General features: G+C 54.1%; 2 protein-coding genes across 3 annotated transcripts in view; both read left to right on the top strand.

Moving 5' to 3' along the window:
• VPS39 (VPS39 subunit of HOPS complex) overlaps positions 1-2,833 on the top strand; it is a 49,638-nt gene extending 46,805 nt beyond the window's left edge. Inside the window, exon 25 of one of the 2 annotated variants that reach the window (XM_054452071.2) lies at positions 720-2,833. In XM_054452071.2, coding sequence (XP_054308046.1) covers positions 720-795 — 76 coding nt within the window. In that variant the 3' untranslated portion in view covers positions 796-2,833. Of the gene's footprint in view, positions 1-649 lie in introns of both variants that reach the window. The other variant, XM_063652142.1, reaches the window with a different exon arrangement.
• A 2,083-nt stretch (positions 2,834-4,916) lies between these two features.
• Positions 4,917-22,679, top strand: PLA2G4F (phospholipase A2 group IVF). The gene is made up of 20 exons (XM_054452070.1): positions 4,917-5,114; positions 5,962-6,034; positions 7,172-7,308; positions 7,414-7,542; positions 7,977-8,017; positions 8,292-8,334; positions 8,933-8,999; positions 10,904-11,073; positions 11,195-11,308; positions 11,540-11,577; positions 11,833-11,968; positions 13,915-14,051; positions 14,331-14,553; positions 15,437-15,551; positions 15,775-15,912; positions 15,996-16,103; positions 17,055-17,249; positions 17,554-17,720; positions 18,974-19,160; positions 19,483-22,679. Exons 1-20 carry the CDS (start codon positions 5,004-5,006, stop codon positions 19,701-19,703), a joined length of 2,550 nt encoding a protein of 849 aa, XP_054308045.1. The 5' UTR covers positions 4,917-5,003; the 3' UTR covers positions 19,704-22,679.
• Positions 22,680-24,901: the final 2,222 nt, after the last annotated feature.

The raw sequence follows: 24,901 nt of genomic DNA, 5'->3' as shown, positions 1-24,901 counted from the left end.
TGAGCCTTCAGAGAGCAGCCTGTTCTATCTGTTGGGGGTGGGCTTTGGGAATTTAAAGACCTGCAGTGTATGGTATGGAGCTGTTGGATTCTTGTCCATAAAACTCTTCCTCTCTTGAAGCTAGAAACTGATATAGTAGGTGCCCAAGAGATGTAGGTCAGCAGAAAGTTCTTATATTTTAAGGAAGATCCAGTGAAGGAAGAAAAAGATCTTTCAAGCTACTGCATTGTGACTCAAGTAGGATCCTGAGCCAGCCTCATACTGTGTTAAGACATATACTCTAGTTAGTCCCCTTTTCTTCAAAGGAGAGTGATTTGTCCCTTTTCTTATGTAGCTGGAAAAATATTTTTCTTTGGAAAGACAAACTTGCTGTCCTTTTTAGAATTAGCCTGAAACCTGTTCTGATGAACATTGTCAGCTCTCAGGAAGCCAGGGCTGAGCTTTGGGCTGGTACACTGCCCATCTTTAATATGCCGTGTGTTTTACAAAATCAAAAAATACCCCATGCACTCTTAACTGTGTGCACCTCATCCTCTGTTTGGTTATTTGACAGAGATGATGGCTACAGAAATCCAGAGCCCTTCAGGTTCTTTGAGGTTTGGGTGGGCTGCTTCTGGAATGGCCCCCCAGCAATGTGCCTCTTCTGTAGGAGGTGCCGCTGCCAGAGAAGTGGTCACTTAGGAGCAGTCCTCACTCCCAAGCCATTTTCTTCCCTGCAGTGCATTTGCAAGATACCCCAATGGAGTGGTCGTGCACTACTTCTGTTCCAAAGAGGTAAACCCAGCTGACACTTGAGCCCAGCATCATGGGGATCCAGCAGATGGACAGCTTGGCTCTCCCAGAGAGGTGAAGGAGCACCTGGCCTTAGGAATCCTGGCTGCCACCACCACAAGGTTCCCTATTTGGACATTACTGGCTATCTTGTGCCCTGGAACAACTCTGAATTAATTAGACTCATGGTCTGGCATTGCCAGCTTTTTAATGGGAAAAGAGATTAGTTATACCTTATACCATTATGTTGTGGGCAATTCCAGAGAATTCAGTACCTGCTTGGTCAGGAGGAGGTGCACCATCTTGCCTTTGCACACCAGTCACCTGAACAAGGAAACTTGTCACAAGTGTTTGTAACCATGGGGTTGTTCATCAAGGGCTTTTCTATTAAGTACACGACTTCGCAAGGACCGCTCAGCATGGCTCACTGGAGAGTTCCATGAGAGAACAGCGCTCAAGCTTCTGGCCGCATGGACCCGATGGCTCGCGTTCTGTGTAGTGTTTTACGTCCCCATGGTAGCCGTGCCCTGCACCCCTCAGTAGCCACCCTGTTAGTTTTCAGTCTCCTTTTCTTTCTCACTATTTATCACTTCCCTCACTGCCCTACCCAGGCTTTCTCTCCCACTTCCCCGACTCTGGGAATAACTAATATTTAAGCAAGGTAAGATGAGAAGCAAGGGGAAGTCTCAGTTCTAGGAATACAGTGCTAGTTGATTGTCAGGTATGTTGTAAATAGACCCTCTTTGGCCACACACTCCATGCCTAGATGCCTCGGAGAGCACCATTCTCTGCCTAGGCAAGGCCCTGCATCCCTCGCCTTAGGCCGGGCTGAGTGTGACCGCAGCTCCTGAGGATGGGCCTGCCCTGTCTGGGGTATGCGTGATCCCTAGACACATGTTCCCACAGAGGTGCCTGCTCCGTCTTCGCTCACCAGACACTCAGGCAGGCTGGCTTAGTCTCTGTGCGTGGCGATTTTGTGCTCTGGGCCCTTTCTCTTTTTCCAGCCAGTTTCCATTCATTTGCCTTACAGCCTGCCCTGGCCATCACTCCCCAGCTTTGTTCAGCAATGGTGTGGTTGGAGGGTTGTGCTGGGATAGCGCAGGAAGGTGGGTCCCGGCAGCACGCAGGGGATGAGTGGACCTGGAACTGACAATGGCGTGCTGCCAAGTGTTCCTGAGAGGTGTTTAGGCACAGCAGAGAGGATGCGGGGGGCAAGAACAGCAGGACGCTGGTTTAAAAATCACTCACCGCCAAACCTGTGGAGCAGTGTGGGGGATCCTGCCAGAGGTGCACAGCCTGGAGTTTCAGGCACTGCAGGCTGATGACACACAGGGAGAGTGGCCCTGCCTCCTGTCCTCCCTAGGGTTTTTGCAGACTCGAAGTCTCACTGCACCAGTGTCTTTGATGGTGGTGAGGGTGGGTGCCGACAGTTTTAGTGGCCTGTCCTGGACATGCTGTGGTCCTTTGTAAACCATGGCCCCATGCTGTGTGACAGATCGACGTGCTGATGGTAAGCAGACTAGGCTCCCCCAGGCACGCTGTCCGTGGGGGCCTGAAGAGACAGTGAATGCCGTTGGCCCCATTCGCAGATGTGGGAGACTCTGCTCAGGCCTGTGAGGCTGGGCAGCCCTTCACCAGAGTTCGGAGGAGCAGTGTGTGGTGCCACGTCCCTACTGGCCATACCCACATAGAAGCAGTGCTGCCTGGGGCCTCGTCTGGGCCAGCTTGGACTCTGCTTCCTCCAGGAGCAGCAGGGAAGCGCTGGGCCACCTCCCTGGATAGCAGGAACTTGCCCTGCCACGTGTGCCCTGCCTTCCTGGCCAGCTGTGCTTGTTATCTTCCATTCTCACAAACTGTGTTTGAAGCAATAGAATAAAGAATGTGTGTTTTCTTTCCTGGTATACATACATGATCCCATGTTCCCAAGCTCCATTCTTCCTTCCCTCAACTCTCTGCCCTCCACAGAGCTATGGAGAAGGCTGGAGATGAAAGCTTTGTAGTGAGGACTGATAAAGATCTCATTACTGCTCCTTACAATAAACCTAATAAAGCAAGAAACCAAGCCCTGTCTGGGTCTCTTATTTCCCCCTCCTGTGGAGTTTGATGAAAATAACAATGAAAAGATAGTAGTTTAGCAAAGAACTTAGAAGAATAAGCCAATTAGTGATCAAGAGAAAATGAATATAATACTTGCATTACAAATGTCACGTGGTACAGCCAGTGTGGTCATGGCTGATGAGTCAGCAGCACAGATACAGAACACATCCATCCTTACAGAATTCTGCAGGACACACTGGGCTCTGGAAGATCCAAGTGTTTTCCCCCATCATGTAGTAGCGCCTGGTGCCTCTTCTTGCAGCCCATGATGAAGGAATTGGGATGGAGGGACGCAGAGGTGTTTGGGAAGTGGAGAAGTGTTGGTTCACTTTGGCCAATTCCAAAGAGAAAATATAGTCCTTGTTGTCTCTGTCTCATCTGGCACTAGGGGCAATTACTTTATTGTGCAGTGGGGCTGATGACTTCCAGAAGAGGATGGTATAGCCAGAAATACTCATATCAGTCAAGGAGCTAGAGCCCCAGCCTGGTTCTGCCCCCAGCTAGCTCTGTGCCCTCTCCTCTTGTATGGATCCACAGGTCCCCTGCATACATTCACAGCTATCACCAACTGCCGGACTCTCATTTCTTAGAGCCCAGGCCAGGTCTTGGCTTCACAATCCAAATAAAGCAGAAACAGGCCCTTCTTTGGGGGCTGGTCACTGGCAGTCACACATTCCTTTTTGGGGGGGAGTTTCTAGTCTGAACTTGCCCATTCGGTTCATTTTGGAGTTGAATCACATCTTTTTCGGGTGTTGTATTTTTTCAGCCTGCGACTCTAGGCCTTGGGAAGAGTGGAGGTGACTGAATCTTAGTTGAGGGACAGAAATTCTCTCCCTCCCGCAGTTCACGGCCTCCAAGATCCTCACTCTTCCTGGAGACTGTGCAATGGTTGTGGTCTCAGCCACCTCAATGGTTGTGGTCCACAGAAGAGCGAACGTCACATCCATCTGTAGCCTAAGGCCTATGATGGCCAAAGAGAACGCTAAAGCCTGCATATCTGGTCACTGAAGGATAGGCAGACTTGTTGTTTGGCCTGTCCTTATTTATAACCCCCTGCCCATATGCCTGTCTGTACCTGGACACTGTACACTGACCCAGGAAGCGAGCCTGGGCCGAAGCCACAGGGAGTCATGAGACTGAATTTCTCCAGGATGTGGATGGGCCCGCCTCACCTTTGTCACCTTTGCGTTTCTGGGCCTAGCACAGGTCTGGCACCCACCAGGCTCTTGGTATTTGGCAAATTAATGAGGGTGGTCAGGAGAGATTAGAAACATCTTTGATGAGTTCATGTCCTTTGTAGGGACATGGATGAAGCTGGAAACCATCATTCTGAGCAAACTATCGCAAGGACAGAAAACCAAACACCTCATGTTCTCTCACTCATAGGTGGGAATTGAACAATGAGAACGCTCGGACACAGAGCGGGGAACATCACACACCGGGGCATGTCGGCAGGCGGGGGGTATGGGGGAGGGATAGCGTTAGGAGAAATACCTAATGTAAACGACGAGTTAATGGGTGCAGCACACCAACATGGCACATGTATACATATGTAACAAACCTGCACGTTGTGCACATGTACCGTAGAACTTAAAGTATAATTAGAAAATATATATATAGAGAGAAACATCTTTGAGCCCAGATGAAACACTGAAGCAGAGATTTCTAGGCTTCAGCTCAAGAGCCGCAGGGAAGGTGGGACTTGAAGGGTGGCTAGTTTCAGGCCTTTTCCACAGCTGAAGGAGACTCGTCCCTGATTTGCACTTGCCAGCTGGTCTCTGGGCCAGCTGTGCCAGCATCACCTAGAGGTCTTGTGGAAATAGCTCCGGTGTCTATTTTTCACAAACAGCCCAGTGATAACCACGGGGCTGGGTTTGGGAACAAGAGTGCTAACCAGAGACTCCAAGAGTCTCTTGGAGAGGGACTGAACTGCCTCCTGCCTGAGAAAATTAAGCTCCAGTCACTTCCTGGAGCATGTCAAACTCCACCTCCAGCAGGCCATCCAGCCTGAGTCCTCTGCAGAGCAGGCAGCTCCACCCTCCTAACTCAGTGCTGCCTGTCACACCTGAGCCAGCAGTTTGTGCAACCAGAGGAGCGCAGGCAGGGCTCCCTGCTGGGGCCGAGGCTGCCCAGCCATGCTTTGGGCACTCTGGCCAAGGTGGCTGGCAGGCAAGATGCTGCCCCTCCTGGGGGCAGTGCTGCTTCAGAAGAGAGAGAAGAAGGGCCCTCTGTGGAGGCACTGGCGGGTAACGTACCTGAGATTACCTGGGAAACCCGGACTGGGGGAGTCCTGGGAGCTGCAGTGCCCTGTGAAGACTGAGACCAGCCCCAGCCCTGGGTTTTGAGTTGGGGCGGGACCTGTTTATTCCAGATGACCTGGCAGAGCTTAAATTAGACCTTGGCTCTTAAAAATAGCTCCCTCCGATTAGGAAATGGAGGGTCAATTCACTTGACACTTGTCTGGGGTGGGTTGGCTTTCGCCAAGGATGCGCGAGCCTGGCTGTAGAGTCCATGGAGCTAGTGGGGTTGTGAGGGGAGAGTTTCCCTCCCAGTAGGCAGCATGCTGATGTTATCTCTCCTGAACCCAGCTGCAATCTGCTCGGTGACTCGTCAGACCGGTACCAGCTGGCCGGTGACTCTCGGCTTCCGCTCACCTGCTCGCTGCCTCCTAGACGATCTTTGAGCCTCTGTCAGGGAGCAAGCGAGGGAGAGGGTGTCACAGTTTTCTCTTTTAATATTTAATCTTCTGAAGCACAACATTAGCACAGCTCTCACAGCCGCTCCCAAGCTAGAGTGGGGGCGCAAGGGTCTGAGGGGAACTGCATGTGTTGTGCGTGACAGCCATCATTAGTTCAGTGACTCCGTGCTGGATTTAGATTTGAACCCAGACCGGATGGGTTTCAGGGTCCAGACACATCACGAAGGTGCTGAACTCCGAATGCCTGGGCCCTGCCAAGGTCTCCCTGCTCCCCGGCACAGAGATGTCAGTGACCCTATGCTAGGTTGCTGCTCCGTGATGGGACAAGGGGAACAATGGGGCGAGGGACCAGGCTCACACTAGCTGACTGAGTCCCCAGAGTTCTGTTGTTGCAGCGGGAAACCTACCCATACTATGACCTCCAGGTGAAGGTGCTGAGGGCCACAAACATCCGGGGTACAGACCTGCGTGAGTGACCCCATCTCCACCCTTCTCCCTGTCCTTTCCCTGCGGCCTCCTCAGAGCTCAGCTCAGGCTGGCAGAGAGAGAGAGTGTATGTATGTGTGTGTGTGTGTGTGTAAGAGTATACATGGGTGAGTACAAGTGAGAGTGCATGTGTATACATGTGTGTATTCATGTGTGCAAGTGTGTGTATACGTGTGAGTATACATGTGTGTGTACGCATGTGTGCAAGTATGTGTGAGTGCAAGTGTGAGTACATGTGTATGTGTGTGAGTGCATGTGTGTGTGGTGTAAACGTGTGCGAGTGTGTGGGAGCACGAGTGTATATACATGTGTGCAAGTGTGTGCGAGTGTGTGAGTACAAGTGTGTGAGTGTGTGTGGGAGCACGAGTGTGTGTATACATGTGTGCGAGTGTGTGTGTGAGTGCAAGTGTGTGAGTGCAAGTGTGAGTGGAAGTGTATATATGTGTATCCGAGTGTGTATGAACGTGAGTGCATGTGTATACATGCGTGTGTGTGCGTGTTGTGTATGTGTGTGTATACATGACAGTGAGTGCCAGTGTGTGTGACTGAATATGAGTGTGTGTATACGTGTGTGCGCCAGTGTGAGTACTACACACGTGTGCGTGCTTGAGTGCAAGAGTGTGTGTGTGAGCGTGTGTGTGTGGAGTAGGTGGAGGGACTGGTGCTGACCGTGGAGGTGAGGGTGGGCAGGGCTGGAGGGGACAGCTGTGCAGACTCGGCCTCCTCCCTGTGCCTGGGAGTGCCGCCCCGGGTGAGTGTGTGAGGCCCGCTGTGGCTACAAGTCAGCACGTGCTCTCAGGGAGCTTTCCATGCCAGTGCCCACACAGGGAGGGGATTTTACTGCCTGAATCAGGCAGTAGCTGGAATTAATGGTCTGTGCTGCCATGGGATCTTTCCAACTGGCTGCCGCAGGATTTCTGTTCAGGTGAATGGGAGGTGTGTGGAATCAAGATGGAGTGAAAGACATCAAGGCTCTCCCTCCACCTCCTCACCCCACCATGCCATGTGGGCGGCTTCCCCTCCCCGCTCTGCTCCTTCCCTTTCCGCCCTAGCCTCCCCCAGGAAACCTTTTCGGCAATGAGAGCTTGAGGCCCCAGCCCCTCCCTGTCCTACCTGCAGTATCCAAAGCCGACTGCTATGTGCAACTGTGGCTGCCCACGGCGTCCCCCAGCCCTGCCCAGACGAGGATAGTGGCCAACTGCAGTGACCCCGAGTGGAATGAGACCTTCCACTACCAGATCCATGGTGCTGTGAAGGTGAGGACCAGACAGGGGGCCAGGCTGCAGAAGGAAGGGAACTCCTCAGACAGCTATCTTCCTGTCCTACCTCATGCTCCAATCTCCTGCCTGCTCTGTCCCCAGAACGTCCTGGAGCTCACCCTCTATGACAAGGACATCCTGGGCAGCGACCAGCTCTCCCTGCTCCTGTTTGACCTAAGGAGCCTCAAGTGTGGCCAACCTCACAGACACACCTTCCCACTCAACCACCAGGTGAGCCCACCAGTGCTGGCAGACAGCCCAGCTGGAGGAGGGGAGGCCCAGCACAGGGCCACCAAAGAGGGGGCTCTGGTCAGCACAGGCCAAGCCTCCAAGGCAGACCTTCCTCCACCCCGCAGCCCTGACCCTATAAAGGTTTCCTTCTAATACATCTTCCTTGCATGAAACCAAAATAGGAGCTCCTTGAGGGCTGTGTGTTGCCTGTCTCAGTCACAGCTGAATTCTCAATGTCTAGAACAGCGCCTGACACATATTTTGGAATAAATGAGGCTCTCCATGGAGATACCACTGCCCTCCTATGTCCATGACAAGCCACAATGCCAGTCTCCCCTTCTAGCCCCTGGAGCCAAGCAGGGCTGGCAGGCAGGAACAGCTCTGGAGGCTTTTGGAGCCTTGAAAAAATTGGTGCTCCCTCCCCCTCCATGTAGGATTCACAAGAGCTGCAGGTGGAATTTGTTCTGGAGAAGAGGTGAGTTCTGGTAGAGCCAACGCCCTCAGAGACTCAGAGATTTGAGTCAGGGCAGCTCCTAGGTGCCAGTCACCATGTCCTGCACTGGCCTTGCAGGCCTGGCCTGAAGGCGATGGCCTGGTCTTGACACCCATCTGCATGTTGGATGGCAGGTTCGCCCCACCCCAAACCCTGCTGTGCTCATGGTCTGCCCGCTGCTTCAGTCACATTATGATTGTAGAGGCCATCATGATGGGGCCAGATGTATTCCTCATGTATTCCTCATCCTTTGCAGCCAGGTGCCTGCATCTGAAGTCATCACCAACGGGGTTCTGGTGGTGAGTGGGGAAGGCGAGCTTGGCGCTGTTCCAGGCTGGGGGGCAGTGAGGAACCCATGACAGGGCCCATCAGGCCCACTTGCCTCTGAAGGACACCCAATCCCTCCTCAGAAGGGAGACATGCTAGGGAGGCACCTCCAGAGGGGACACCCAAGCCCTCCTCAGAGGGGAGACATGCTAGGGAGGCACCTCCAGAGGGGAAGGATGAGAAGCTGCCAGGCAGTTGGTGGACAGCCCAGGATCCCAGCCTCCTACTCCCACATAGCACGTTACTCACTTCGGCCTCTGGCTGCTGAGACCACCGGAGCAGCCACTGTCATGGCCTCTCAACTCCTCCCCCTTTCCCACCAGTGTCCACTTCCTCTGAGTCTGGGGAGAGGGACTGGGTATGACCTTGGGCTGCTGCAAAAGATTCCTACCCATGAGGCCCAGGTCCTGGGAGGGCTGTTTCCTAGACCCTGCCCCAGGAACTCCTCTCTCCCTCCATCCTGGCTGGGGCCATGGCTGTTTCCCAGACCCTGCCCTAGGCACTCCTCCCTCTCTCCATCCTGGCTGGGGCCGTGGGCTGTCTGGCCCCACAGGCCTCTGCTTTCCTCAGGCTCACCCCTGTCTGAGAATCCAGGGCACGCTCCAGGGAGATGGGACAGCCCCACGGGAAGAGTACGGTGAGTCTGCTCAGCGGCCTTGGGTCTTTTGCCTTCTCTCCTGGGGTTGGGACTACTGATGTCAAAGAGGTGGGTCTGGGGCAGGAAGTTCTTAAAGTTTTCATTGCTCAAAGCCGACTAACGATGGGATGGATTGCCCCTGGAGGCAGTGAACAACCTGTCCCTGGGAGTGTTCGAGCAAAGAGGTTGTATCTGCCCAACTATTGCTCTACAACAAACACCCACATGATCTCAGTGGCATACAAGCAGCATTTATTCGGCTCACACACCTGGCGGTCAGCTGAGCTGGGCTTGGCGGGGGTGGCCCAGCCCTGTGTCATGTGTCTCTCTGCCTCCTGTGACAAGCCCATTAGCCTGGGCGTGTTCTCAAGGCATCAGCAGAGGAACAAGAGAGCAAACCCAACTGAGCAAGCGCTTGTTAAGCCTGGTCACAGCCTGGCCACTACCTAACATGTTATTGGCCAAAACAGGGTTGAACTCAAAGCTGGAGGGCAAGGAATATAGTTGGCTTCTTTAGCGGGAGGAGCTGAAGTCACATGGCAGAGTGAGAATACAGGGGAAATGAAGAACTGTGGTTGTCAAACCCAGTGCCACAGAGGGCAGCCGCCCAGGCAGGGGAGTCCAGATGTGGGATAGCAGCAGTAGCTGTGTGACAGCGAAGGCCCCTTCCAGTGCTGACAGCCTGAGCCTTCAGGATGAGTCCTGCCCAGGGAACCCTGAGCGCTCACTCTGAGGCAGGCCCTGGGCTAAGCATTTTAATGCGCCTTATAATCCTCCTAACAACCCTGTAAAGCAGGCACAATCAGTATCCTCTAATTCATGAGACTGAGGCCCAAAGAAGACACTTGCTCACAGGCACACAGCCAGTAAGTAGTAGAGCCAGGGTCAAACCCAGGTCAGTGACACTCCGGTTCTCTCAACCACAGATTATATGGTTTCTTCTTATGAATAGCACGTTTCCATCTCAGTCCATAGGCCTTGGCATGAATAAAATATCACTTTCCTTATTTTCTTGAATTCCCTCCCCACGCTTGGTCATGTCGAGTCTCTGGGCCTCATCTAGTGCAAGGAGGGGCTGTAGGGTAGGGACTCCTCTGGACCTCTCATCCCTCAGTGTCTGCTGTCCTTCCATACTTTGGGTCTCTGTTGCTTCCACGTTGTGTTAGGGGCTGGGACTCGTGGGAGGCTGTCTGCAGCCCCCTCTGCCCAGATGTCATGTGCAGCCATTTCTCTCTGGGGTCTGGCCTCCTCCCCAGAAAGCTGCTGGGAAGCTGGGCAGGGAGCTCCGGAGCCCACAAGCCCACCCCCTCACTCCTCCCAGCCTGGGCCTCATCTTCCAGTCTGGGCTAGCCCTCCGCCGCTTCTCCAGGACGTGCATCTCTCTGTACCCACGCATCCCATTCTTCCTCCTCCCGCCTCTACAAACCTTCCTCTCACAACGTTCTACACTTGGAAACAAAGGCCAGAACAACTTGCAGCCTATTGGTTTTCTCTCGGGCCACAAACCTCCAACACAATGAGTAGAGACTGAAGTGGCGCAAGGGGGAAACCACCGCCTGAAAACTGCTCATTCTTATGATAAACAGAATCATCTCAAATCATCAGCCCCACAGGCTCTGGGCAGGGCCCCTCTCCCTCCCCGCTCCCTGCCTTCCCCTCCAGGCATTTGTGTGCTTCCCACCCTTCCCGAGTCCCAGTTCTGACCAGGGCAGGCTAGAGGACCCAAGAGTCCTTCCGGAGGCTTTCCCTGTGAGCAGTGCTCAAGAGAGAGCAAGGCGATAGGAGTTGGCATTTCCTAGGGGAAGAGAAGGGAGGGGGTTGCTGCTGGGGCGCTGCCAGCATAAGCCGCACAGACATAGACCCACCCCCTCACCTGCGCACCCACCTGGGCCCTCTGCTCTCAGGCTCTAGGCAGCTCCAGCTGGCAGTGCCTGGGGCCTACGAGAAGCCACAGCTCTTGCCCCTGCAGCCTGCCACAGAGCCAGGCCTTCCACCCACCTTTACCTTCCACGTGAACCCAGTGCTGAGCTCCAGGCTACACGTAGAGCTGATGGAGCTGCTGGCGGCTGTGCAGGTGAGTGTACCGCCAGGATGGTCAGTAGATCCAACTCAGCCCAGACCGGCGTTCCAGGGCCACATTGCGGGAGACTTTTCTTCCCTGCTGGAGAGCTTCTTGGGTGTTTTCTTCTCCACAGAGTGGCCCCAGTGCAGAGCTGGAGGCTCAGACCAGCAAGCTGGGCGAGGGGGGCATCCTGCTCTCCTCTCTGCCCCTAGGCCAGGAGGAACAGTGTTCTGTGGCCCTGGGGGAGGTAAGGCTCTATCTGGGTGCCAGAGGGACCCCTGTCTGCTCTCTGTGACCACCAAGAGAGATCTGGAGGAGGGACCCAAGAGGGTGGCTGGATCAGGTCAGCCCAGAGCTCAGTTATGATGTCCACATCGAGCCAGAGATCGCGGTGCTGCAGGGGCTGCAGGTGGGGGAGCCATTTCCCTGGGAGAATCCTACTCAGAGAGCTCAGGGTTGGGGCTGCTGTGTCTTTCAGGGCCAGGAGGTGGCTCTGAGTATGAAGGTGGAAATGAGGTGAGTGGGACTCTAGGCAGAAGGCCTCTTGGGGCTGGGCTAGAAGTGCGGGCACATACCCCAACGTGCTCCATTCTCTTGCCCAAGAAGCTCAGGCCGTGGGGTGGAGATGACACTTTTCCCTCCCTGGTTCTGGTGCTGGTGGGCAGATCCCTTGGACCTGCTCCTGTGAAAGACCCGGGCTGGGCCCAAGGCTCTCCTCCACTGGACAGTCACCCAGAACCCCCCACCGCCACCCCACCCCACTTGAGGCAGCTCCGGGGACCTAGACCTACGCCTTGGCTTTGACCTCTGTGACGGGGAGCAGGAGTTTCTGGACAGGAGGAAGCAGGTCGTGTCCAAGGCCCTGCAGCAGGTGCTGGGATTGAGTGAGGCTCCGGACAGTGGCCAGGTACGGAATGGAGGAGGAGCTGGACCCCAGCCGCTAGGACCATATCAAGCCTCTTCCCTTGAGAGGACCAGCATGGCTAAGAGGGGCCAGAGGAGGTTGGCCTGTTCATCTGAGCTGTGGGCACCATCGGCAGAGCCAGGACCCCATATGGGACTAGGGCCGAACAGCCCTGGCCAAGGCTGGATGTCTTGGTCTGTGTGGGCTGCCGTAACAAAACCCCACAGACCAGGTGGCTTAAATGACAGAAATGACTTTTCTCTCAGTTCTGGAGGCTGGAAGTCCGTGATGAAGGTGTCATCATCAGGGTTGGTTTCTGCTGGGGCTCCTCTCCTCTTCCTAGTGGAGCTGTCTCGCCGTGTCCTCATGTGACCCTTCCTCTGTGCGAGCGTGTGCCTTGGGATCTCCTCCTCCTCTTCTAAGGACCCCAGTCCTATCAGTTGAAGGCCCTACCCTTACTCACTTCACCTTTATTACCTCCTTGTAGGCCATATTTCCAAATACTGTCACATTGTGGGTTAGGGCTTCAACACAGGAATTTGGAGGGAGACAGTTGAGTCCGTAACGTGATCAAAGGGATGTGGAGGTTGGGGGTCCCTGGGATCCTCTGGGTATAGAGACAGACAGCCTATGGCCGGGAGGCAGGAGGAAAAGCGTGCTGAGAGAGGGACTTACAGGGGATCAGGAATAGGCTGCCGGCTTTCTCCTGGCTGCCTGAGTCCTCAGGAGACGCTGTCACTGTGGCCCAGCGCTGACAAGCCTAGATCGTTCATTGGGGCAATATGTGTGCCCTCTCTGTGCTAGGTGTCTGCTCTGTCTCATCCAGCACTCTGAAGCGACAGCGCCTTCTGTGAGCAGTGGCCAGGGAGCATTTTTTCAAGACAGGAGACGAGAACAGGGAAAAGAACCAAAAATCCAGAGTGGAATGAACCAAATCTTACTGGGAAAGCTAAGCAACCAAAAGCATGCACTCTGACCCCTCAGGCACCTCCGATCCTGAGGAGACCTTAAAACCTCTGGGCACCTTTGGTGTCTGGGGGCAGGTCTAGGCTGCTTGCTGGCCGCCCTTTGTCACTTTAGCTCAGTGGTGCTCAACGGGGGACAATTTAGTTCCTCCCCACCGCACCCCTGGGGACATTTGTCCATGTGTAGAGATCGATTTCATTGTTGCTGCTGGGGAAAGGGGAGGTGGAGGGAGGCTGCTGGCTTCTACTGGGTAGAGGGGGCCAGAAATGCTGCTAAACATCCTACAACACACAGGACAGTCCCCACAGCAAAGAGCTACTTGTCAAGAATATCGAGAGTGCCACGGTTGAGAGGAACCTGCTGTAGCTGATTTTGGGGAATCAGACGTACCTTCCAGGTTTATATCTTCCAGGTCGAATGGTTAAGGGCTATCTCTGGAGCCATACTGCTTAGGTGTGAGAGCTCATCACTTAATAACTGTATGATCTTGGGCACATTATTTAACCTTCCTGTGCCTGTTTCCTCATCTGGAAAATAGGGTTCTCTCTCTTCTTTTTTTTTTTTTTTGAGACGGAGTCTCGCTCTGTCACCCAGGCTGGAGTGCAGTGGCGTGATCTCGGTTCACTGCAAGCTCCGCCTCCCGGGTTCACGCCATTCTCCTGCTTCAGCCTCCCGAGTAGCTGGGACTACAGGTGCCTGCCACCACGCCCGGCTAATTTTTTTGTAGTTTTAGTAGAGACGGGGTTTCACCATGGTCTCGATCTCCTGACCTTGTGATCTGCCCACCTCGGCCTCCCAAAGTGCTGGGATTACAGGTGTGAGCCACCACGCCTGGCTGTAAATGGGGTTCTCATTGGGTTGCTGTAAGGATTCAATGAGATAATACGTGTAAGGCTCTTAGAATAATGTCTGACATGTATAGGCAGTAATACGTAAATGAAGGTGGTAGTCGGAGTCGTTATCCTTGTTATTATTGTACCCAGGTGCCAGTAGTGGCTGTGTTGGGTTCCGGGGGTGGAACCCGAGCCATGTCTTCTCTGTACGGCAGCCTGGCAGGGTTGCAGGAGCTCGGCCTTCTAGACACTGTGACCTACCTGAGTGGGGTCTCTGGGTCCACCTGGTAAGTGAGGTGGGGGAAGGGCACAGGGTAAAGGAGACCCCACAAAGTGTGGGGTTGTGACCTGGTGATCTAAGGAGTCCCTGAGGGGCTGGGATCCTGCCTGCAAGGGGGTTAGGAGGGGCAGAAAGAGGCTGAGTCCCAAGCGCCCCTCTGAGTGGGGTTGCTGGCAGGGCAGCAGGGCAAGTGGTGGGGGTGGAGGGCCACTCACAGACTCTGCACCCCTCTCTCCCGTGGCTATGCTCTCCTGCCCCTGACTCAGGCACACCCCCCCATCCCCAGGTGCATCTCCACACTCTACAGGGACCCAGCCTGGTCCCAGGTGGCCTTGCAGGGCCCCATTGAGCGTGCCCAGGTTCACGTCTGCAGCAGTAAGATGGGAGCTTTGTCCACGGAGCGGCTACAGTACTACACTCAGGAACTGGGGGTCCGGGAGCGCAGTGGCCACAGCGTGTCCCTCATCGACCTCTGGGGCCTCCTTGTGGAGTATTTCCTGTACCAGGAGGTGAGAGAAGAGCCAGAAGGAAATACGTAGGCTCCTCTCCACTCCTTCCACCCGCCCCTTGCTTCTGCCTCATCCCTCAGGCTAAGATCTGATTTACAAAGCTGTTCCTGAGGTCTCGGCTCCCCTGGGGCCAGGAGTGAGACTCCAGGGTGGGCTGGCATCACTTTGCCTCCCTAGCTCCTAACCCCTGGGGAGGAGGAGCCTGGCCCACAGTGCTCAGCGCTGGCTGCATATTGGAATCACCGGCGTAGCTTTTCAAACACACCCATGCCTTGGCCCCCCTTCCAGAGAGAGTGATTTTAGTTGGTCTCAGGATGTTTTGAAAGTGATTTCAGCCCACACCTGGAAGTGAGGCTCAGCACCACACCCACTCCTTGGCCAATTCCGCCATAACTCACTCCGCCTGGCGGCTCCTGGAACTTCAGACCCAGCTGCAGTTCCAGGCGATAAGATTGGGAGCTGCTCCCCACCACTCCGTGTGTGGAGATCAGCTGTGGGTGGATATCACAAGTGATTTCTCATTTCTAAGTAAATAATCTACATTTTCTAGTAATTTATTTTTTAAAGAAATTGGACTGGCTTTTCAAGAATTCCTTTAACCATGTCACCCTGACTCCCTGGTGTTCTGATACGCTGTTTTGAATAGTAAAGAAGGAGGGAGGGTGTTCCCATAGTCCCTGGAATTGTACAGACCCACAGTGGGCTCCCCCTTGGCTGCAGCCCAAAGCCTGTCCCTCAGAGGGCTGTCCTTACAGCACTGGCCTTGGCGACCCAAAGCCTCTCTTGTGGGCACGCCACACGCTGCAGGATGCCGGCCCCAGGCCACAGGGATGGGGAATGGAACTCCTGAAAGACCATGCTGCCTCCCTTCTTTCCTGCCCAGGAGAACCCTGCCAAGCTATCTGACCAACAGGAGGCGGTCTGCCAGGGTCAGAACCCTTACCCCATTTACACCAGCGTCAACGTCCGCACCAACTTAAGTGGAGAAGATTTTGCAGGTGCCTGGGTGTGGAGACGAAGGAAGGAGGTAGAGGAGGTGGGGAGGAGGGGGTGAGAGGCCAGGGTGATCAGGGTACCCAGAGGAGGTGGTTGCACACAGACACCTTGGAGCACAGCGGGGCTGCTGCTTCTTCCTGTCATTGGCAAGGCTAAGATTCCTGCTTGAGCACAAGCACCATGGTGGGAAGCCCCTGGTGACTTTCCCTTCACTCGGGCCCCTAGAGTGGTGTGAGTTCACACCCTATGAGGTCGGCTTCCCCAAGTATGGGGCTTATGTTCCCACCGAGCTCTTTGGCTCAGAACTCTTCATGGGACGATTGCTGCAGCTCCGGCCTGAACCCCGGATCTGTTACCTGCAAGGTGAGTCGAGGCTGGAGGGCTGGGGACAGGCAGGTGCTGGGGCCAGGCCCTGACGTGGGGTGGGGCCCTGCCTGTCTCCTTAGGTGTGTGGGGTAGCGCCTTTGCCACCAGCCTGGATGAGATCTTCCTAAAGACCGCTGGCTCAGGCCTCAGCTTCCTGGAGTGGTACAGAGGCAGTGTGAATATCACAGGTGAGGGTAGCGACCCCGAGCCCCTCCCACACCACATTCCAGCAACAGGGCCCTGGCAGAGACAAGAAGAATGAGGGAGAGGACACAGAAGGACTTGGCTGTCCCACTGGATTCGGGGAAGTCCTGAGGAAATGACTTCTAGCTTAGGGTGTCTAGATGCCCAGAGGTGTGATCAAGCCACACCTTTTGAGTTCTCTGTTCTGGGATCCAATTAGGTCCACTCGGCGCAGGACTACTGGGTATTGGGTTGATACTCTGTCTGCCCCTCTTAAGTGGCTCCTCTTTAGCCTGGTCCTTAAATGGCTCATGGGGGCCCCACGGTGCCGAGCACCCTTCCCGCTTTTCTCCCCTGGATCACTTTTGCTCTGTTCCTCAGTTCAGCTCAGATGTCGTTTTGCCAGACATCCCTTTTCCACTCCATCCCTCCAGGACGCCTGAGAATCTTACCACCATGGTGCCCTAGGACCATGTGCACATCCCTGTCGTCGTCCTTACCCCGGAGCATTGTCATCATTTATTCTCTCTTTATGTGACTTTCCCCCACAAGTAGGCCGTGCACCCGGGAGGGCCAGGGCAGGTCCCATTCACCTTCGCAGCCCTCATGCCTAGTGCAGTGCCGGGCATAGTAACTGCTCAGTCAGTGTTTAATGGACGGAGTTCTGATTGGAAGCTGTAGATTCAAACTTTATTTTCGGAAGGGTGGAAGATAAATTATTATTTAGTAAGTACAATGCTACAGGCAGTTTTCAAAACATAGAGGATACAAAAGAAAAAGTCGTTTCAAAGTGGTTCAATGAAGCATTGGTCAGAGGCTTGGGAGGTGGGGTCGGGGAGGAGGAGGGATGTGGGGGAGGGTTCACTGTTGGGGAGGGGCACCCCTGAACTATAAGGACCACTGGGCAAAGGAGGATGCCACTTCTCCCTCTATTTCGCTGTCCCACCCCTGTCTAGACGACTGCCAGAAGCCTCAGCTGCACAACCCCTCGAGGCTGCGAACAAGGCTCCTCACCCCGCAGGGGCCCTTCTCCCAGGCTGTGCTGGACATATTCACCTCCCGCTTCACTTCCGCCCAGAGCTTTAACTTCACCCGGGGTCTCTGCTTGCACAAGGACTATGTGGCTGGCAGGGAGTTCGTGGCCTGGAAAGGTGGGTGCTGCCTTGGGTGGGAGATGGGGGGCTTCCCTTCCTGCCTGCGCCTCTGGCTCACTGGAGCCAGTGCTGGCTTTGGGCTGGGGGTTGAGGTGTGGTCTCCTGCTGCCTATGGGTTGATGCGGAGCGACTCTAAGTACTGCTGGAAGTTGGAAGGCAGGGCCAAGGGCTTGGGGCAGGAGACTCCATGGCTGTCAGAGAGAACTCTACAGAGAGAAGGCAAACGTGAAAGCAAATACAGAAGCGGTTGCTAGCAAGAGTAACTGCATTCGCCCTGTGCGTACACACGGGTTCCTTGCAGACACACACCCGGACGCCTTCCCCAACCAGCTCACCCCCATGCGGGACTGCCTGTACCTGGTGGACGGAGGCTTTGCCATCAACTCTCCGTTCCCACTGGCTCTGCTGCCTCAGAGAGCGGTGGACCTCATTCTGTCCTTCGACTATTCCTTGGAAGCCCCTTTTGAGGTGAGCTGGGAGGCAGGGATGTGGGGAGCACCTGCAGTGAGTGGACAGAAAGGGTGAGGGAGGAGAGGAGGGGAAAGAAGGCTCTGGTGAGGGGGACTGGTTGGGTGTGTGGGGATTGCCCTTTGTGGACGGCCTGAGTTCTACTCTGTGTGTGAGGGGGCTGCCTTCTGAATGCTGTTGGCAGCACAGGTCTCCCAGTTGCAGGAGAATTGCTGAGATTATGGTGGGCATGGAAAGGGGAGGCCAAAGAGGGTCCCCAGGAAACTTCTAGCCTCATCCATAGAAGATCCCCCAGTTCTAGACTCTGCCCGTTCATGACAGACTTCCCCACTCCAGCTTGGACCTGAGTCTGCAGCCCCTTTGTTACCATGGTAACAACAGAGCCATGAGGGTCCCCTCTGCAGAAGCCCTGCAGCAAGTTCCTCCAACTCTGCTGGGTGGTGGACAGAGGCCCCCATTCCCATGTGGGTGCTGGTGGTGCTGCTGGAGCAGCCCTTCCTTCTCCTCCTTGTCCTGGGTCCAGTGAGAGCCTGGGATTGATTGGGGATTGATGAAGCCTCTTCTGACATAGACCTTCTGTGATTGTCGCGTGTCAACCTTGTGAAACTGACATCAGCTTCTAATAGGGAGCAGAGAGGGGTGAGAGAAGGGAAGAACATGGTGGTTCCTGGAGGACCATGGTGGAATGCTGTTGAGGCAGTGGATGATTGATTGTTGATCATTACTGATTATTGTTAATCTTCACAACACCACTGGATGGGGAGTTTTTTTTTTTTTTTTTTTTTTTTTTAGACAGAGTCTTGCTCTGTCACCAGGCTGAAGTGCAGTGGTGCAATCTTGGCTCACTGCAACCTCTGCCTCCTAGGTTCAAATGATTCTCCTGCCTCAGCCTCCCGAGTAGCTGGGACTATAGGCACACACCACCATGCCCAGCTAATTTTTGTATTTTTAGTAGAGACGGGGTTTCACCATGTTGGCCAGGGTGGTCTTGATCTCTTGACCTCATGATCTGCTAGCCTCGGCCTCCCAAAGTGCTGGGATTACAGGCATGAGCCACGATACCCGGCCGGAAGTTTAAAATTTTTTTATTTTACACATGAGAAACCAGCTCTGAAAGGAGCTGTCACCTGCCTGAAGTCACTCAGCTAGTCAGAAACAGAGCTGGCATTGAAGCCTGGGTGTGTGTGAGTCCAGGGTGGCAGGGAGTGGCCAGGGTGGAGGAGAGGCAGAGTCAGAGGCTTGCTCCTGCTCAGGTCTTGAAGATGACAGAGAAGTACTGCCTGGACCGAGGAATCCCCTTCCCTAGCATCGAGGTGGGCCCTGAAGACATGGAGGAGGCCCGTGAGTGCTATCTATTTGCCAAGGCTGAGGACCCCCGCTCCCCCATTGTGCTGCACTTCCCCCTTGTTAACCGTACCTTCCGCACACACCTGGCCCCAGGTAAGGAAAGCTCCAGGCCTGGGACTGACCCACAGAGCCCTGGGATGGTGACGGGACGCTGTTCTGAGGGTGGGTTCCCTGGAGAATGTCACTAAGCATGCCTCCTGGTGGGCCTGAGCTGGCCCCTGTGGCCCTCTGCTCCCTGGGTCTCAGAGTTCAGATGGGGCCAGCCCCTCCTGGGGGGTCTGAGAGCTAAGATGTGGCCCAAGCAGGGCCCACATGGAGCCAGCCAGGTGTCCTGCACAAGGAGACTTCTGGACTGTTCCAGCCAGTTCCACAGAGGGCTCCATCCTGTCCTCTCCTCTGCTTCCCTCACCCACAGGTGTGGAGCGACAAACAGCTGAGGAGAAGGCCTTTGGGGACTTTGCCGTCAACAGGCCAGACACCCCCTATGGCATGATGAACTTCACCTATGAGCCTCATGACTTTGATCGGCTGGTGGCCCTCAGTCGATACAACGTTCTGAACAATGTGGAGACCTTGAAGTGCGCCCTCCAGCTGGCTCTGGACCGGCACCAGGCTCGGGAGAGGGCAGGGGGCTGACCAAGGCGGGAGGCGGAGGACTGTGACAGAGAGGAGACACATTGCTCGTGGTCAGGGCTTGTAGAGGGAGGAGCGATGGGGACTCTGTGCAGGGTCTGTTTCCCTTCTCTCCAGGACCTGCCTCGAGGTGCCCCAGGCCCCGGAAAGCTCTTGCAGAATTGCAGCTTGGACTAGGGCAGGGCTCTCCTTGTGTGTTTTTGGAGAAGATGGGCAGTAGATCACTCCAGGGGCTCTTGGGGATGTAGGGCAGAAGAGAACAGCACTCATTTCACAGCGGGGTGTGGAGAGAATCAGGTGAGCCATAGGGCCCACCCCAGACAGAAGGACCTCAGAGGGCCCAGGTCCTCAGACCCACACAGAACAGGGGCTGAGGGCACCGAGAAGCCAGCTGTCCTCCTTACACTGAGATGGAAAGCAGAGATGCATCCACCCACACTTCCTGCAGAGCGGCCCAAGCCCCAACCCCACCTCGAGCTCCTGGATACACTGCTATCAAGAACAACGAGGGGCTGAGTGGGTGGCCAGCCTATGTCGCTGACTCCATTATGCTAAACCCTCCTGCCTTCTGGCCTCCTCATGCCTCCTCCCAGATCACCCTTCTCTTCCCAGCGCCCTAAAGCCTGTGGGGTGACGACCCATTCTGGCTGCTCCAGGTGGGAGATGTGCACATGTCTCCCTGCCAATTGCCCAGGCTTCACTCTTTGAGCCTGGGCCACAGTCTCTGGTCATGTGTGTAGTGGCCATGTCATGCAAATATAGTCTCACCATTCCTAGGAGCGAAATGGGTGTGTCTAGAAGGGGCATCTATTCATCAGGGGGAGAGGATGTGCACCTGTATGTGGGGCAGGGGGGTGTGCAAGTTCCTGGAGGTGGGTTAGTCCAAGGCATGGGCAGTGCAGAGGGAGCCTTGCCTGGGCTCTTGCCTCTTTCACAGATGCATCCAATGGGTCTTGGCAAGTTTTGTTTCTCACTCTCCCTCTTCTCCATTTCCCCTGACCCGCCAGGGACTCTCCAAATACCTAGAACCTCTCTAGTGTGGGCAGCCCTCAGATTTGTGAAGAGGAGATCCATTCTGGCCAGGCCCTCTCCATCTGGCCACGGCCTCTGCAGCATATGCCTCCAGTGCTGAGCTGCCTAGGAGCCTGCAGCATCACTTGAGACCTTGTTCCTTCTGCCCCCTGTCCCAGGGGCTCCCTTTTGGCTGCGCCCCCTACTCCACGCTCTCTCACACAGACACGCTGTCAGGAACACCTGTGCTGGGAAGCCTCACTTGTCCTGAGTCTGGGAAGAAGACTCTAGTTCTGGCTCCCAGGTTGGGGAAGGGTGACTGAAGCCCAGCCTGTGTCTTGGCCTGGCCTGGGACCTGCAGCCCTCCAGCTGGCATGAGTTGCGAGGGCTGGGGGAGCCAGTTATTTGGGCTATCATGGGGTGGGGACATCTCAGTTCTCCTCTGCCTCCTCACCACGGCTGCCTGTCACAGGCTACGGCCCCTCCCCTCGATTCAGCAGTGAGATATTTATCTGGGCGTTTATCTGGCTCCTGCTGTGGCCATCGTCATCAACACTGCTGTGCCTGCTGTCATCAATAACTTGTTAGTAAAACCTTCATAGCGTTCACAGCTTAGAACTGCGCAGCATTCCCAACTTAGAATCTGCAGCGTTCACAACTTAGAATCTGCAGTGTTTCTTCAGTGCCCATTGGAGCCTCAGGCTGTCTCTGGCTCCTAGAAAGTCATTCTACCATCTGTTTTGTTCATTGCTGTATCCTCAGTGCCTAGAGCAGCAGCTGATACATGGTAGGTGCTCAGTAAATATTTGAAAAATGAATGGGAACCTACATTCTAAAAGATGGATCATCACCCACCAACCACAAAAAAGCATGCAACGCTTTCATGATTCTTAACCATTTGGACTTTTTGAAGAGCTGATGTAAACCACAGACCCTCTCCCAAGAAAAAGGCACACACACACATGAAAAGTTGCTTACAACAAAGTCTCTGCTTCAGTTATGTGATCACCAGCCCCAGGATGTAGAGGCCAGTGTCTGTCCCCGCAGGCCAGCAAGGCTTGTGAAGGAGGCAAACGTGGGCTTGTGCAGAGTGGGTGGGGACCTTCTCACACAGAAGTGTAGGCAATGCCACTTGTGCTCAGATAAGGTTTGGGAGGACACTGGGACAAGATCGAGGGCAGGGGGCAGGAGGCTGGGCTAGTGCTGTAGCCCAGATATTGGCCAGAGGTGCAGGATGGATCTCAGCCAGGGATGGGGAGGCTCCATCAAGACTGAATCTGGGAGCCACGCAGAGCGAGAAGCCGGGGGGGGGTGGGGGCAGGGGGGGGCGAAGGTAACCCGGCCAGTTTGATGTCTGCTCCTCAGGAGGGATCTGAGTCTTTACCTCATTCCCAATCCTTGTCTGAGATGGCTGGAAATAAGCTTCAGGGTCCTGAAGGTGACAGAGTTGGAGGGATTTGTCCAGAAGAACAAGCATGATTTCCCTTGAAGCTGGGTAGAAACACAGGAGCAGGGACATCATTCGTCAACTTGTCAGAGCCTCTCATGAGGCAACGGAAGAAAAGGAAGAAAAAGGAACAAGTGTAGGAGATTGGTCAGAGTGGTGGGAGAAGCTATAGGGAAAGGAGCGGGCCTTCTGAAAGGTTGGAAGGCTCTGCATAGCTTCGGAGGAGAATAGCTAAAGACAGCTGTTCTATAACCCTGAGGCAGAGGGCAAGGAGTAGGTACAAGGGAGTGTGGGGGAATTTATCTTAAACAGGCTTGTTTATGTTGACCAGGAACTGACCTTTGATCATCTACGCACATGACCTTCCCTGAAAGCGGAACAATAAATGTTAATTACCTCCAGTGTTTGCTCCAGGCTTTTGGCATTGTGCCTGCACTGAATAAAAGCAAGCAGCTCCAGCTTCTCAGGGCTGCACTTTGGCCACTTGAGCCGGGCAGTCCCCTAGCTGCTCTTACGCTGCATACCTGTGTCTGAGTACACATTTCATCCACTGCTCAGCCAGGGTCTCTCCTCAGTGAGGAGGTATCTGAGTGCTTACCTCATTTCCAACCTTTGTCTGAGATGACTGGAAATAAGCTTCAAGGTCCTGAAGGTGACAGAGTTGGAGGGATTTGTCCAGAAGAACAAGCATGGTTTTCCTTGAAGCTGGGTAGAAACACAGGAGCAGGGGCATCATTCATCAACTTGTCAGAGCCCCTCATGAGAGAAAAAGGGGGCCACAAGCCTGTCACACAGGGCTGCACAGGTTGTGTGCTGCACAACTTCAGGGGATCCTGTTCACATGAACTGATTTTGTAAATTTGTCTCTTGGAGTTCTGTGACCTAGCAGCCCTGGGACCACAGCCTCAACTGAGTATGAGGACAGAGGCTGGTTCAAATATCAGGCCCCCTGGTTGCTTCCATGCAGCTCGGCATTCACAAGAATCTCCCGCAGAAAAACAAAAAGTAAGTATCCTTTCTGTTCCTTGGATGGTGCAGCACTGGGAGAAGGGCCTCAGGTACCGGCAGGTGGCTGGTGGGCATGGGTAACCCTCGCCTTTTCTGAGCCCAGGCCATGCAGCTAACATTGCTCAGTTGGTGGAGGTAATCAGCTGAGGGTTTAAATGAAATTTCCTTCATTTCGGATGGAACCATTCTTGCAGAGGAGAAAAGCAGGGCACACTGCATAACCCTGCAGGAATCTATCCTTCCCTAGTACCTCTGTCCTATAAAACTCCACAGGGACACCCAACAAACGGGGCAAGGAGTCCTGGAATTTTCACAGGAGTCTGTAGGGGGCTTTCCTGGGAGTCAGGGAGGCTGTTTACCACTAGAGGTCAGGGCTGGGGACTGATTTTTTTTTCCTATTAGGAAAGCTGAGGCACAGGAAATATTAAGCGGTGAATGACTCGCTATGTTAAAAAGCCAGTTACTTTAGTAAGATTTAGGTCTTAGTTTTGAACGACTTACAATGAGGTTACATCTCAAACCATTGGAAAGTCAAAAAATTGTAAGTCAAACCATTCAGTTGGGGACTATCTGTATAAATATGTCATAAAGGCCACTGTTTTAAAAGTCTACCAACACTAGGTGGGGAGCTTTGGCAAAGTAAGTTGTAAAAGGAGGCGAGGTTGGAGAAAGAGGAAAAGACAAAGGGGAGGAAAATATGAGTAAGGAAGAGAAGGGATGGGGAGCTACCCAGAAGGGGGGCCACCCGGGTGGGGAGAGGCAGGCAGGTGCTCTTGAGAGAGGCTCTGGCTGATTTGCTGACGTTCACAGGTCCTTGTGGCTCTTTATCCTTTGACCCCAGAGTGATGGATCTCACCTGGGCTACACATTGAATTCACCTGGGGAGCTTTAAACGCCTGATGCCTGGCCCGGCTGTGCTTGGTCTACTGCGGGGCATCTTTCTCATCCCACCACCCCCACTGGGCTCCTCTGGACCATGATGGCTGAGGCTTCCACTGGAGGGTCCAAGTGGCCCTTGCTTGTGCATTATCTAGTTCGGGTTGGTACCACTAAAGCCCCTTCTTTCTTTTCCTTCCTCCCTCTGGCCTCAGCGCTTCTGCTGTCCTTGTCCTCCTGTTCTCTCTTCGGGTCCCTGAACAACTGCCAGAATTTCCTGGAGGCACTTTAAGGCCTCTAAGGGCCTGTAGATTCTCAGTTCCATCTTGGTACCAGGAAACACTGTGCTGTGCCCCAGGTCTCCTTTCACTCCCCACCCCAACCTCTCCATTTATTTTACCATCACTGGGTTTCAAAGCAAGTCCTGGGGCTTGAGACACACTTGTTTTCTGTTTGTCGTGCTTCGTCTTTTTCCCCACCTTTCCTGCTTTCTGGTTTGATTTTTTTCTCTTCCCCTCTGCTGGTTTGAATGTTATGCATCAGATTTCCACCATTCTGGTGGTTCCTCTTATCAATTTCATTGACGTATCATTTATATGCAATAGCACACATTCACTGTAAGTGTACAGTAAGTGTACAGTAAGTGTACAAGAGAGTAAGTGCACAGTTCAATGAATTCTGATTTATATACATGTGTAACTACCACCACAGTCATGATATGGAACATTTCCATCACCCAACATGTTATCTTGCGTTCTGTCCCAGTCAGTTTCCCCACTCCTGGCCCCAGGTGACTACTGATCGGCTTTCTCCCACAGTGGATTTGTCTTTTCCAGAATTGCATACAAATGGAATGGTA

The sequence above is a fragment of the Pongo pygmaeus genome, chromosome 16 (genome assembly GCF_028885625.2).
Source record: "Pongo pygmaeus isolate AG05252 chromosome 16, NHGRI_mPonPyg2-v2.0_pri, whole genome shotgun sequence".
Classification (NCBI taxonomy): Eukaryota; Metazoa; Chordata; class Mammalia; order Primates; family Hominidae; genus Pongo; species Pongo pygmaeus.
This window is presented reverse-complemented; position numbering and strand designations above follow the sequence as displayed.